This window comes from Canis lupus, chromosome 8, assembly GCF_011100685.1.
Source record: "Canis lupus familiaris isolate Mischka breed German Shepherd chromosome 8, alternate assembly UU_Cfam_GSD_1.0, whole genome shotgun sequence".
Lineage (NCBI taxonomy): Eukaryota > Metazoa > Chordata > Mammalia > Carnivora > Canidae > Canis > Canis lupus.
Genome location: NC_049229.1, coordinates 10583798 through 10599049, shown reverse-complemented (window position 1 = coordinate 10599049; position 15252 = coordinate 10583798). Strand labels below are relative to the sequence as shown.

The window sequence follows — 15252 nt, the reverse complement described above, 5'->3', positions numbered from 1 at the left end:
ATCCTGGGTCTCCAGGATCGCGCCCTGGGCCAAAGGTGGGCGCTAAACCGCTGCGCCACCCAGGGATCCCAGATCCTCAGAACTTATGTTAGAATTCCCTTACCCTCAGCAGGTGGCAACCACTTTCCTACTCTGTTTCTGTGCGTTGACTTTTGTTTCAGATTCTATATGTGTGATACCATGTAATAGTTGTCCTTCTCTGGCAGTTTTTACTTAGCATAATACCCTCAAGGTCATCCATGTTGTTGCTTAATAGGCTTTTTATTTTTTATTTATTTATTTTTTCAAAGATTTTATTTATTCATTCATGATAGAGAGAGAGGCAGAGACACAGGCAGAGGGAGAAGCAGGCTCCACGCTGGGAGCCCGATGCGGGACTCGATCCCGGGACTCCAGGATCGTGCCCTGGACCAAAGGCAGGTGCCAAACTGCTGAGCAACCCAGGGATTCCCCTTAATAGGCTTTTTAAAAATCAGTTTGCGGGACACCTGGGTGGCTCAGTGGTTGAGTGTCTGCCTTTGGCTCAGGTCGTGTTCCCTGGGTCCTGGGATCAAGTCTCGCATCAGGTTCCCTGCAGGGTTCCTGCTCCTCCCTCTGCCTGTGTCTTTACCTTTTTCTCTGTGTCTCTCATGAATAAATAAAGCCTTAAAGAAAAAAAGGAAAACTTTATGTTCTGTAAGGTATTATGCATAGTGTACTAGTTAAGAGGTAAGTTTGAGTTAGGCTCTGTAATTTATTAACCCTTAGTAGTCTACTTTAGTAGACGTACTTAACTTTCTTTGTCTCACTTTCTTTATCTTTAAAACTGAGCCAATAGAACCTGCCTCATAGGGATTTGTTGCATGGATTAAAGGAAGTGTAATGTTTTTAAAATACATAGGATTCCTGGCTCATAATGGCTTAGAATAATAGTAACAGATATAACATACAAACTTTTTTTTTTAAAGATTTTTTTATTTATTCATGAGAGACACAGAGAGAGAGGCAGAGACATAGGCAGAGGGAGAAGCAGGCTCCTTGCAGGGAGCCCGATGTTGGACTCAATTCCGGGACCCCAGGTTCATGCCCTGAGCCGAAGGCAGACGCTCAACCGTTGATCCACCTGGGCATCCCAACATATAAACATTTGTATGTTGTGGTTTTTTTGTTTGTTTGCTTTTAAGATTTTATTTATTTCAGAGAGAGAGAGAGCGAGAGAGCAGGGTGAGCAGCAGAGGGAGAGGGAGAGCGGGGAGTCTGATGTGAGGCTCGATCCCAGCCAGGATCCTGGCATCATGACTTGAGCTGAAGGCAGATGCTTAACCTACTGAGCCACTCTGGCACCCTTTTTATGCTCTTTTAATTGAAATAAATCGCAATATAAAACTACTAAATGTAAATACTGATTTGACAATCAAATATAAATAGTCATTAGCAAAAATTGGAAGGAACTAATCCTGTTAGAGCAGTTTGCCCTCCATTTGCCTACCATTTTCTATAATGTACTTGAATTTATAATACTTTTTTCCTTGAATGTATAGTGTTACGAATTTCAGCTAGAGAGTGTTATGATATACATCGAGTAGGGACCACATGCTGAAAAAATACATGTGTCACAGGCCTTTCTTGGACTTAATTAGCAATTTTGCCTCTCCATCCTTGTGGAAGTTATCTCAAAGTTAATGATACCTATAGCTCCGTGCCTAAGACATTGTTACATACTCAGAATTATTTGTGTTAAATGAACTGTTGTCTTTAACGTAATAGACCACTCTTCTTTTAGTCTATTACAATTTAAATGTGTGTGGATATGTGTTTATTTTAAAAGAACAGATTCCTTGTTATAAAACTGAGGGTAGTTTGAATGACTTTATTGAGTATCTATGTTCTGAGCAAAGCAATATAAAAAGGAAAAGGAGACATTCCAGATTTTTAACAGTGGAAATATTTAGGGGAATGGGAGTTACTGTAATGTCTTATTTTCGTTTATATGATGACATAGTTATAAGGACTGTGGGCTTAAATTTGACAAAAGACAGATTTGAAATTTGATCTGTATAAACTACCAGATGTTTTAACTTACAGCTTTGTGTTTTGGGTTATAGGAAATTTTAAGATAGTTATTTATATAATTTATTTTCTTAGTAATTGCATTATTCCTTACTGATTTTCTAATCCTATCACATGTTTATTAACTATTTAAAGTTAAATAGTTAATAGTTCATTAGTTCACTATTTTAACAATAGAAAATAAATGAAATTGCTTAAAAAATGAACATAAACTAGTGCTGGTATTTTATTTTTTTGTATACTTTTATTAAGTGTACTTTTCAGCAAGAGTATATAAAATTTACCAGTGGATGTTTTTGTTATGTTTAATGTATAGTTGCATTTTGTTTTATTTTAGGTTCTTATCCTGGCTTCCTAAAATTCTTTTTTTATTTATTTTTTATTTTTTAAGGAAGGCAAGTCTTGCTCTGATTAGGAAAATGATTCATTTTTGCTCTGAAGCACTTTTAAAAGAAGTTTGTGATTCTGATGTTGGTCACAATTTGCCTACTGTACTAGTGGAAATCACTGCAACGGTCCTTGATCAAGAGGTCAGATTTTTGTCTTTTTTTGAAACTCCTGTAGCTTTAATTCCCTTTAGACAGTGGTCAGTAAAATAATTTCACTTTTGTCCTAATATCAGTAAATCCTTTTGTCTGTGAAATTATTGCATTTGTCTATTTCAGGCAACTAAACTTATTTTTATTATTTTTCCTTAATTTCCTTTTTCTTTTCTCCCAGGATGATGATGATGGCCACTTGCTGGCTTTGCAGATCATAAGAGATTTGGTAGATAAAGGTGGTGATATTTTTTTGGATCAGCTAGCAAGACTTGGTGTAATCAGCAAAGTATCAACTTTGGCAGGTCCTTCCTCTGATGATGAGAATGAAGAGGAATCAAAACCAGAAAAAGTGAGTGATGTTGATTGCAGTGTTATCAGGAATAGGATTTCTTTTGAGGAAATCTAGTTCTAACCTGTGATGGCTTTTGACAAAATAATGGCAATATGAAGTAGTATTATAAGCTTTAAAAACTTGGTTACTCAATTTTTTTTAAGATTCTATTTATTTATTTATTTATTTATTTATTTATTTATTTATTTATTTTTATTTTTTAAAGGTTTTATTTACTCATGAGAGAGAGAGAGAGAGAGGCAAAGACACAGGCAGAGGGAGAAGCAGGCTCCATGCAGGGAGCCCGACATGGGACTTGATCCCAGGACTCCAGGATCACGCCTTGCTTGGGCCAAGGCAGGCGCTAAACCGCTGAGCCACCCAGGGATCCCCTTATTTATTTATTTTAGAGAAAAAAAGAGTGTGAGCAGGGAGGAGTGGGGAAGGAAGGGAGAGAGAAAATCTCAAGCAGACTCTTTGTGCTGAGCGTGGAGCCCAGTGTGGGGGTTAATCCCACAACTTCAAGATCATGACCCAAGCCAAAACCAAGAGTTGGATGCTTAACCGACTGAGCCACCCAGATGCCCCCAGAAATTTCGTTATTTTAAAAAAATATATTGATAAAATTTAAAACTTACAGAAAAATTACAAATAGAGTATCAGAGTATTCTTTATAAATTCACTAATTATTGACATTTTGCCCTATTTGCTTTATTTAGACAGATACTGTGTGTGTTTGTGTAAACGTACACACATTTAAGAAATACTATTTGAGGGGCACCTGGCTGGCTCTGTTTGCAACTCTTGAACTTGGGGTTCTAAGTTTGAGCCCCGTGTTGGATGTAAAGATTACTTAAAAATGAAATCTTTAAGGGGCACCTGGGTGGCTTAGACACTTTAAATGTCTGACTCTTGATTTCAACTCATGTCTTGATCTTGGGGTCATGAGTTCAAGCTCCACGTTGCACTCTACTACTGGGCCTGGAGCTTACTGTAAAAAACAAACAATGAAATATTATTTGAGGAAAGATGGATATATAGTGCCCCTTTTAAAAACGTAAACTTCGGGCAGCCCGGGTGGCTTAGCGGTTTAGCGCCGCCTTCAGCCCAGGGCCTGATCCTGGGGACCTGGGATCGAGTCCCATGTCGGGCTCCCTGCGTAGAGCCTGTTTCTCCCTCTGCCTCTCTCTCTCTCTCTCTCTCTCTCTGTGTCTCATGAATAAATAAATAAAATCTAAAAAAAAAAAATAAAAACCTAAACTTCATCAAAAAACCGATGTCTAACTCAAAGACCAAATTTACTGTTTCCTCAATAGTATTTTTTTTCCCCCTGGTCCAGAATCCAATCCAGGAGCATGTATTATGACATTTAGTTATCATGTTTATGAGAACTTAGCCTTTTGCTTTCATAGCCTTGGCATTTGTGAAGAGGACAGACCAGTTAATTTGGGCAGCGACCCTTCTTTGCATTTGTGTTTCCATGTGATTAGATTCAGGTTGTGAGTTTTTAGCAAGATGACTACAGAGGAGATGTTATATTATCTCAATGCATAATGTGTCTTCTCTTAGACACACATCGTATCTGCTTTCTTACCAATGATGTTAACTTGGATCACTTCGTTATGTTTATCTGTGCTTGGTTTCTTTATCATAGAGTTACTCTTTTTTCTTTTGTAATAAGTAATTTGTGGGGCTGCTTGTCAATATGCTGTTACTCATTAAATATATATCCATGAGTTTCTGTATCCATTGATAATTCTTGCCTTAGATTACAAATTCTAAGTATACCTAATCTGTCCCTACTGATTCCAGCACTGATTTAGTCCTAAATTAGTGATTGCTTTCTATATATTAGTGACAGAATGGTAATATTTTTGAGGTTATGGTAGAGTATGAGAGGTTAATCATAGAATCCTGAGAGGGTGAGCAAGAGTGGGAGGAGAGGGAGAGATTACTTTTAAAATTTTTTAAGGATTTATTTATTTGAGAGAGAGCTTGCACAAGTTGGGAGGGGCAGAGGGAGAGAGAATCTGAAGCGAACTCTGTGCTGTGCGTGGAGCCCAGGTCGAGGCTGGATCTCATGACCTTCAGTTCACGACCTGAGCAGAAACTGGGTGCTGTAAGCTTTAACCAGTTATGTCACCCAGGCGCCCTTAGATAATTCCTAAATTACTTGAGAGATCTAAGGGATTTAACTACAAAACAAAATAAAAGGTGTTATTTGAGTTCATCCCCCTAGAATTCTTCTATTCAAGAAATAGTTTCAAAATATCATGATTTCACTCATATGTGGAATTTAAGAAACAAAACAAGCAAAGAAGGGGAAAAGACACACCAAGAATCAGACTCTTAACTATAGAAAACAGATGCTTATCAGAAGGGAGATGGGTAAGGGGATGGGTGAAATAGGTGATGAGGATTAAAGAGTGTACTTGTGATGATCAGTAGGTGTTGTATGGGAGTATTGAATCACTGTATTGTACACTTGAAACTCCTATTACACTGTATGTTAACTATACTGAATTTAAGTAAAATCTTTAAAAAAAAAAGAAATATGTTACAGTTCTACAGATCCCCAGCAATTCTTTTTGTAGAAATTAACAAGAAAATTCTAACATTCATATGAAAATTCTAGGGTCCTAGAATAGCTAAAGCAACATCAAAAAGAAGTTGAAGGACAGCCATCGCTGTCAACAAAGTGATCAAAAAAGTGTGGTGTAATGGTATAAAGACAGGCTAATGGTTCATGGATGGATACATGGTCAGTTGATTTTCAACCAGAGTGCTAAGGCAGTTCAATGAGGAAAGGATGATCTTTTCAAAAACTCATGCTTGAAGAAGTAGATACATACACAAAAAAGAAATTTTGATTATACATTAGGTACCACATAAAAAATTAACAGGAAATGAATAATAGACTGAAATGTATGGGTTAACATTATAAAACTTCTAGTGGAAAAGGAAAATCTCACTGATCTTGATCTTGACAAAGATTTCTCAAATAGAACCCTAAAAAGTTATACTATGGGGTGCCTGGCTGCTCAGTTAGAAGAACATCTGATTCTTGATTTCGGGGTTGTGAGTTTACCCACCGCATTGGGTATAGAGATTACTTATAAATAATAAAAAGGTTATACTATACAAGGACCAAAAAACATTAGTAAATTATAGTTTATCAAAATTAATCTTCTGTTCTTTAAGATACATTGCTTGGAAAGGGAAAAGACTAGGTGTTTGTGTGGCTCATTGGTTGAGTGTCTGACTCTTGGTTTCAGCTCAGGTCATGATAAAGCCCCATGTTGGGCTCCATGCTCAGTGTGGAGTGTGCTTGAGGTATTCAGTCTCTCTTTCTGTCTCTCCTTTTGCCCCTCCCTCTACTTGTGCTGTCTCTAAATAATAAAAATCGTAGAAAATGAGCAGACAACCCAGAAAATTGAGATTTTGTCTGAAAATATTTTATTTGGCCTTCATTTTTGATGGATATTTTCAGTGCCTACAAGGACTTTTGGCTAATCATTTCTAGCACTTTGAGAGATGGTCCATTGTCACCTGATGTGCATATTCTCCATTGAGAAATTCACTTTATTTCTCATCTTAATTCTTTGGTACATAACATAATCTATTCTAACAACATCTTTTTCTTCCTCTGGCTGTTCTTATGATTTTAAGCAATTTGACTTTCCTATGCTTTGTTGTCCTTGGTGTGCTTGTATATGTGTGCACATTTGAATGTCCAGCCCTGCTCGGGATTGTTTAATTTTCTTTGATCTTTGGGATTACAGTTTTTATCAAATTTGGAAATTTTTCAGCATTTGGAATACAATTGTCTGACTACCTTGTATGATCTCTGGGAATTTTTCAGCTTATAATTTTCCATTTGTTCTTTGCCCAACCTTATGGAGTATCATCCTGGAAATTAGTGGTCTAGTACTTGTTGTACACTCATGGTGACCACTTTGCAGATTTCTAGAGGCCTTTTTGGCTTGGGTACCTAGTCTTGAACTCATCCTCCATATGTTTGCTTTTGCCTCTTCTTCTTCTTCTTCTTCTTTATTAAGATTTTGTTTATTTATTCATGAGAGACACAGAAAGAAAGAGGCAGAGACACAGGCAGAGGCAGAAGAAGGCTTTTTCAGGGAACCTGATGCAGGACTTGATCCCGGTACTCCAGGATCATGCCCAGAGCCGAAGGCACATGCACTCAACTGCTGAACCACCGAGGCATCCCATGCTTTTGCCTCTTAAAACACAGACCTCTATTTCCTGAAATCATACTGCTGGATTCTTTTTTGTGTTCCCTCTTCTTAAGACCTTAGCCAGAAATTTGTGTCTGGACCTAGGGGGCTTACCTTACTTGTTTTTATTTTCTGGGGGATCATGGTCCTTTGTTGCATATTGTCCAGTGTTTGAAGACACTTTTTCATATATTTTGTCTAGCTTTTTGTTGTTTACAGTGGATAAACAAGTCTTGGTACTTGTTAACCCATCATGGCCTAGAGCACAATTACTTAGATATAGAAAAATTTGGAATCTGTATTTTACAATCTTATTTTAGTGTTTAAGCTAATTACTTGTTTTTTTGTGTGTGTTAAAAAAATGTTTTACATTTTTTTAAGTATAACAAATTTTTATGATGTTTAAAAGTGCTATACCCAGGGATATCTGGGTGGCTCAGGCAATAAGCATCTGTGTTGGGCTTGGGTCATGATCTCAGGGTCTTGGGATTGAACCCTGCATCGGGCTTCCTGCTCAGCAAGGAGTCCGCTTTCCCTCTACCCCCTACCCCTCCTCATGCTCACTCTCTCTCTGTCTAAAATAAATAAAATCTTGAAAACAAAAAAGTGCTTTACCATACACACATGCATGTGCACACATACCACGTTCATATATGTTTATGATGAATATTTTCAATACTTAAATATCAACACAAAAATTTTCAAGATGTCAGGCTAGGAAAACAATATTTACAAATTGTTTTTTCTTTTAAACATGCTATAAAAGCTTTTTATGGTTATAGAAATGATCCAGTATATTTGATTCACTTGGCTAAGGGTAGGGTGTTACATTTTATTCCTAAGAAGCATCTTTGGTGAGTGTGTTGGACCTCTAGGATTGAATAAAATTGATCCAGTGAAAATATCCTTTTTTTTTTTTTTTTTTTTACAAGTAATTAGGCCCAGAGATGTGCTGAGTTTACCAGAGTCCTTGGTATTTAGCTAGTTATGTGTAGACCTAATCTGTTGGTCTTCTCTACCAATATACCTGGAAATGTTATAGCTTAGGTCATTATTTATGTGACTTTCTTAACATTTTTAGGACTTGTAAGATTTATCTGTAGGTAACGAGTTGAATCAAAATACATATTAAACTATAGGAACTGAATATTATATCCAGCATGTTTTAATTCTAAATTTGATATATGGACATATTTTTAAAAACCTGTGAATATTTGAAATATTACTTCCCTTGTTTCATTGAATAATTTTATACATTTAGGAGGATGAACCACAGGAGGATGCTAAAGAGCTGCAGCAGGGTAAACCATATCATTGGAGAGACTGGTCAATCATTAGGGGAAGGGACTGCTTATATATATGGAGTGATGCAGCAGCCTTGGAATTATCTAATGGCAGTAATGGATGGTTCAGATTTATCTTGGATGGGAAACTAGCCACCATGTATTCAAGTGGTAGTCCTGAAGGTGGATCGGATAGTTCAGGTAATATTCTGTTCCTATTAAAATGTTTTACAAGTTTGTATAATTTTGGTGATTTGTTCTTCTGCTAATATTTTTGCATCATAGAATAGCACATTTTTGGTAATCATATGTCCAGTTTGTTGAATACCAACAGAGAAAAGCTGTTGTATCATGGAAGCATTTAAGAGATACCCTTTTGTTGCATGAGATAAGGAATAGCACTATTATCTACTTTTAATCTCTCTTATCTTTTACTTAAAGCTACCTCTTATGATGTAATGATGAATTGTATGTGTGTAAAGCTGTCTCAAGTTGTCTTTTCCAAAAGGCTTATACTTTAAAAAAAATTATGGCTGTAGGATTACTTTTATACCTGAACCTAAATATATCACACCAGTGAGCATACACTAAAGAATAAAACTCTGCTAATTAAGTTTTTTTATATAAAATAGATATTCCAATATGTAGTTTTCTTTTTATAAAAAAAAGGAATATTTGAAAATAATAAGGTTTTAAAATAATCATTTTGTCTTTATAGAAAGCAGAAGTGAATTCTTAGAGAAGTTACAAAGAGCTCGAGGCCAAGTAAAGCCATCTACTTCAAGTCAACCTATACTCTCAGCACCAGGACCCACTAAACTCACTGTAGGGAATTGGTCACTAACTTGTTTGAAAGAAGGAGAAATTGCTATTCATAACTCAGATGGTCAGCAAGCAACAATATTGAAAGAAGATTTACCTGGTTTTGTATTTGAATCTAATAGAGGAACCAAACATTCATTTACTGCAGAAACTTCTCTGGGTAAGTTATATAGAATATATAAGTTTATCAGATAAGAATAAATGAGAAAAAAATAAATGAGTATCTTAAATTGCAATAAAATAAATTCTTTGAAATATCCTTTTTTTTTTTTTTAAGGTTCAGAATTTGTGACTGGTTGGACTGGTAAAAGAGGCAGAAAACTGAAATCTAAATTAGAAAAGACAAAGCAAAAGGTATATTTGTGGAATTTGCTTTTTCTTTTTTTGTCTTTTATACTGACTTGGTAAGGTTTCATTGGTATATTGCAAGCATTTAAAAAATTGAGCCAGATAACACAAGTTACCCTAATCTAACATTTTATTTTTCTGTGCTCATCATTTTATTTTCCACAATACATATATATTTACCTATAATTTTATATACATGCTAAACACCAACAGTAAAACATTAAAATTTGTAAGACAGTAAAATGTAAATGATTTGACTTGTTAACGTCACAAAAACTTTGAACTCCTGCTTTAAGTGGGATTGAAAATACATCATTATATTTCACAATCCTGATCTAAAATACTTTATGATAAAGCAACTTGAATGCCTGGTTCTATATTCAGATATTTTGATGTTTAATTTAATGGTCATCTTAGATGAAATAACTGTTTCAAAAAGATATAGGAGTACTAACTCCACCTTCAAAATCACAATAATAATTTTAAAATTCTATCTGTTAAGTATGGGTTGTTTTTTTCAAAATAAGGCCAAGGGATACCTGACTGGGTCAGTACATAGAGTATGTGACTCTTGATCTTGGGATTTTAAGTTTGAGCCGCATGTTGGATGTAGAAATTACTTAAAAATATAAGCTGGTGTTATTTCCATCTTTATTATATCTATTTTTTTATTTTTCATTTTTTAAAAAGAAAATCTCAATTATAATTAGATTCAGTATTTTCTGATGGCAGAAATTTTTATTTTACCTGTACAATTACATAGAATAGTTTTTTCGTGCAGTATATGAAGAGTGCTTTTAGGTGTTTGGGTTTGGGGGGTTACTGTGTTTTTTATGGCTTTAGCCTTAGAAATAGTAGTAGTAGACTTTATTTGGGGCAGTTATATATAACGTGTTTATGTTTTCATTTCTATTTGTTAATGTGTGTGCCATCTTCAAAATATTTCCAGTTGCTAGACCTTGGGGAAAAAATATTTAAATAAATAAATGAACTATTTTTATAGATATATCTAAATAAATAAACTACCTCTGTAGTTATATTTATTATTTCATGATTGCTTCTTTGTTTTTAAAAAGAATGTGAGGTCAAAAGTGCTTTCTAATTCATGGTATCTTACGGGCATTTGAGGAAGAATTATCTCAGTTGAAGATAGCCATTAGATGTTAAAAGGAATTTGAACTAAATACAGTCCATTTTCATTATTCACAGTAGTTGTATTATGTAAAGCTTCTGTGAATACTGAACCACCCATTGCTCTTAGAGGAAATACAGGGTTAGGTTCATTTGAGGCTCTGGTCACATTTTTGTAACTGATCCATTCATAATCTTCTGTATCTTTCTGTTTAAAGACATCATGTTTAATGTGTATTATTGATTTGTTAACACTGAACTTTGGCCAGTAGCACTATCATGCCTGAATGAAGCTTTCCTAACACACATGTCCTTCTTCTCGTGCTTAGGAATACTGGACAGCACTTCAGTACTAATTTTGTTGGCCATTTTAAACAATGCAAGCATCAACAAAACCACAAAAAATGTTAAAAAATGCATAACGCAAAATAGAGTGTGGAGAGGACATTTGTTTATAGAGAGCTAACACAAATATGACATTTGTTTGAAGGTAGCATTCACCTTGTTTGACCTTACATGAGAACATGCACATGAGGCAGCTCCTAAGTTTCTGTTGCACTGTGAATGTCCACAAGTGACTATGAAAGCACTGCAAGTATTGATTTGGGGATTTCAAATAAATACTAGTGAGTAGTTGAATTCACAAATATAGAATTCTCAAATAATGAGCAGCTGTAATTTTTTATAAACCTCCCACTGAGCGATTTCAGAAATTTCTTGTAATTCCTGATAGATTGTATTAACCAACCAAATTCAAAGGGAACTGAAACTTCACAATACAGAAGAAGTAAATCATAGAGAATATAGTCTCAGTCCTATTCTTAAAAAATATATTCTTAAAAAAATACGTGATTATTGATTCCGTTTCTTAAAGTCAGTAATAACTCATTGACAGTGTGGCTTTTCTTTGGGGATGAAAGTAGTACATATCAAAATATACTGATTTTAGGTAAAAATAATTTATTAATTTTAACCTTCACTTTAATTTATTAATACTATTTCATAAATGCATAGTTTCTTAAGTGTTGTCTAATATTCGGAGCTTACTTTCCTCTTGATTCTGAAAAGCACACCAAAATGGAATGAAAAAGTACTATAAAGTCATTTCAGGAGTGAATTCTTTTTTTTCTATTAGAGTTATGCTAGGTTAGTTTGTGATTTAAATGAAATTATATAAGTCCTAAATTTAGATTATTTAAGCAAATAATTTTAAAGGCTGTATGTACTAAATTTTGTCAGACCCAAGCCTGGGATACATTAATTTAAATTTTATCTTTATTTTCATTTTTTTCAAGTTCCAAAAAGGCTTTCTTATGTACAGAGTGGGAGGGGTTCAGTCCTTCTTGGTTGCTACTTTCCTCATGGCTGCGAGGACATTGTTCAGCTCTGCTGTCTTCCTCTTGGCACACATGGGTGTCCCCACTCTTTCCTTGATAAACTTGGGGGTACATTTGTCCTTTGAGACCTTGGGTAGCTCCATGGCATGCTGCTGGTAATGAGGCAAAGCTGCATATCTCTCAGATCATGTCCTGCACAAACTTGGTGTGCTTGGTGAGGTGCCCATGGCAATGGCTATTCCTTGGTTCACTCATGTTCATAGTCACCTTGTGTTCCTTGTTGAAGGCCACGGTGGTGGGATAGCGCAGAGCCATGGCTGCTGTTCCTCCATGGTTCAAGAGGCATAAAAGCTGAAATAACATTAATTTAAATGAGAGGTGACTAGTGCCCAAACTAACTGTAGTCATTCTTCCTTATGATTAAATATGTAAATATATATAGTGTCCTATATACTTTGTGTGAATGATATACATAGAAAAAAGAATAAAACTTAAAGTACACCCCAGAATGTTAAAAAGATTCAAATCTAGGTGAGTTCCTTTCTGTTCACTAGATGGAAAGCTGCCTAATTCAGGGATCATTGAATAAAAGCCAATTAGGTTTTTAAGTTAAAAAGGTTCAACTGTAGTTGATTGAATTACAGGTTGCTTAATTTTTTTTCTTATTTATATTTTCTAATTCGTTTACTGTAATTAGGTTACTTTTATTAAAAAAAAAGAAGTTAATTTTTACATGTTGTTAAAGTGGATTTAAATGAATTAAGCTCCTCTTTGGCATATGAATACAAGGTTTAAATATACCAAAAATTGGGATCCCTGGGTGGCGCAGCGGTTTGGCGCCTGCCTTTGGCCCGGGGCGTGATCCTGGAGACCCGGGATCGAATCCCACGTCGGGCTCCCGGTTCATGGAGCCTGCTTCTCCCTCTGCCTGTGTCTCTGCCTCTCTCTCTCTCTCTGTGTGACTATCATAAATAAATAAAAATTAAAAAATAAAAAAAATGTTAAATATACCAAAAATTAAGATTATGAGTTCTTTTATTTGATATTGCTTAAATGTGCTAACTCTTTTCCAGCCATTAGAACCTTTTGACGTATATGAGTAGAAGTAGTAACATTTTTTTGGAAGTTGCTAATGGCACAAAAATCTTAATCTTTTTTTTTTTTAAAGATTTTATTTATTTAATCATGAGAGACACAGAGAGAGAGAGAGAGAGAGAGAGAGGCAGAGACAGAGCCAGAGGGAAAAGCAGACTCCATGCAGGGAGCCTGACGTGGGACTCGATCCTGAGTCTCCAGGATCACGCCCTAGGCTGAAGGTGGCACTAAACCACTGGGCCGCCGAGGCTGCCCAAAAATCCTAATTTTAAAAGTTGCACATGTCTATGTAGGTAAAAGATTTGTTAAAAGTATTAATTGTGGAAATTCATATTTGCAATTTTAATTTTGCAGGTACGAACTATGGCTCGAGATTTATATGACGACCACTTTAAAGCTGTTGAAAGCATGCCTCGTGGAGTAGTGGTAACACTCAGAAACATAGCAACTCAGTTAGAGTCATCTTGGGAACTTCATACAAATAGACAAGTATGTTATTCAGCCTCTAGATTTTATGACACATTGATCTCAGTTTAGTTTTTCCCCCCTTTATCCTTTATATTTTGGGTATTGATGAGGGGTCAGCAAATTATCACCTATGGGCTAAATTAGGCCTGCCACCTATTTTTATATGGCTTTGTGAGGTAAGAATGGTTTTTAAATGATTTAAAACAAATCATAGGTAAGAGTAGTATTTTCTGATACATGAAAATTACATGAAAATGTAATGACTGTGTCTAAAAGTAGTTTTATTGCTCATAGCCATGCTCACTCTTTTCCATATTGTCTGTAACTGCTTTGGTGGCATTTGGTGGCATGGTTATAGGACAGAGTTGAGTAAGTGAGACAGAGGCCATATTAGCCCGTAAAGCCTAAAATACTTAGAATTTTTCCTTACAAAATGTTTTGTGCACAGGGTGCCTGGGTGACTCAGTCGGTTATACATCCCGACTTGATTTTGGCTCAGCTTATGATCTCAGGGCTGTGAGATTGAACACTGTGTTGGGCTCTGCGCTCAGCATTGAGCCTGCTTAAGAATCTCTCTTTCCCTTTCTGACTCTCCCTACCTCTTCCTTCTCTAAAAAAATTTTTTTTCTGACCCTAGTAAAGATAGAATTTACATTAATAATTTGAATCTCTTATTCTTATTTAATATCCAACTTATTATCTTGGTAATTGATGTGATAAATTAAGTATATTAAGACCTGTTTATTTTTTTGTTATTTTTGTCTTCATTAAAATTTTTCTTTTCTTTTAGTGTATTGAGAGTGAGAACACATGGAGAGATTTAATGAAGACAGCCTTAGAAAATCTAATTGTACTTTTGAAGGATGAAAACACAATTTCACCATATGAAATGTGCAGTAGTGGATTGGTGCAAGCACTTCTTACTGTCTTAAACAATGTAAGTTTCTGAAGTAGTACAGAACAGATTATGTAAGTACTTTTGACAGTTGTTTGTACTACACTTTTGGCAAAGCAGTATTTACTTTGTTTTATCAAGAAATATTTAAAAATCAAGTTAATAAATGTTAATATTTATAATTTTTCTATCCTTTATGTGGTATCATTAGTTTGAGCCAGTTGAATACAATAATTGAGTGTGTTTATATTTTTGAGTTTCCCAATTATAATTTATTCTGGATTTTGTTTGACAAAATACTTACTTTAGTCTAAGTTTTAACATTAGTCACTGCTCTGATTTCTTCATAAAATGAAGTTAATTTGTAGACCTTCTTAAGTGCTTAAATTACTTGCCTAAACTTGATTTATGAGCCATAACTGTTTTGGAAGTTACTGTAGCTATTTGACAAGTATTTGCTAATAACCTTATATTTCTCTTCAACTTAATCTACCTTTAATATCTCTTTATTGTGTTAAAAATCTCTTTATTTTAATGAAACATACTTACAACAAATTCTAACAAAAGAATAAAAAGTGCAAGTTTTCTTAGTTCTACTTCCCAGTTTAATTTTTGGTCTTAATTAGTATATGTAGTAATACACTTTTAAAATTCTCTTTAACTTCTTTACATTGTATATTCCCTTCATTAATCTTACCACTTGTATAATTTCCACT

The 15252-nt window shown here is 35.0% G+C and overlaps 2 protein-coding genes across 6 annotated transcripts in view; one reads left to right on the top strand and one right to left on the bottom strand.

Annotated features, from left to right (window-relative positions):
- HECTD1 (HECT domain E3 ubiquitin protein ligase 1) overlaps positions 1-15252 on the top strand; it is a 93644-nt gene that overhangs the window by 39490 nt on the left and 38902 nt on the right. For all 5 annotated transcript variants that reach the window (XM_038544397.1, XM_038544396.1, XM_038544398.1 and 2 more), the window contains exons 11-17: positions 2441-2579; positions 2770-2940; positions 8419-8641; positions 9159-9422; positions 9540-9616; positions 13528-13662; positions 14432-14578. In XM_038544397.1, coding sequence (XP_038400325.1) covers positions 2441-2579; positions 2770-2940; positions 8419-8641; positions 9159-9422; positions 9540-9616; positions 13528-13662; positions 14432-14578 — 1156 coding nt within the window. The remainder of the gene's footprint in view (positions 1-2440; positions 2580-2769; positions 2941-8418; positions 8642-9158; positions 9423-9539; positions 9617-13527; positions 13663-14431; positions 14579-15252) is intronic.
- Positions 9797-12427, bottom strand: LOC111096979 (60S ribosomal protein L36-like). Its single transcript, XM_038544416.1, is given in 2 exon segments — positions 9797-12236; positions 12238-12427. Coding segments are annotated over 2 exon segments (318 nt in total). The 5' UTR covers positions 12394-12427; the 3' UTR covers positions 9797-12074.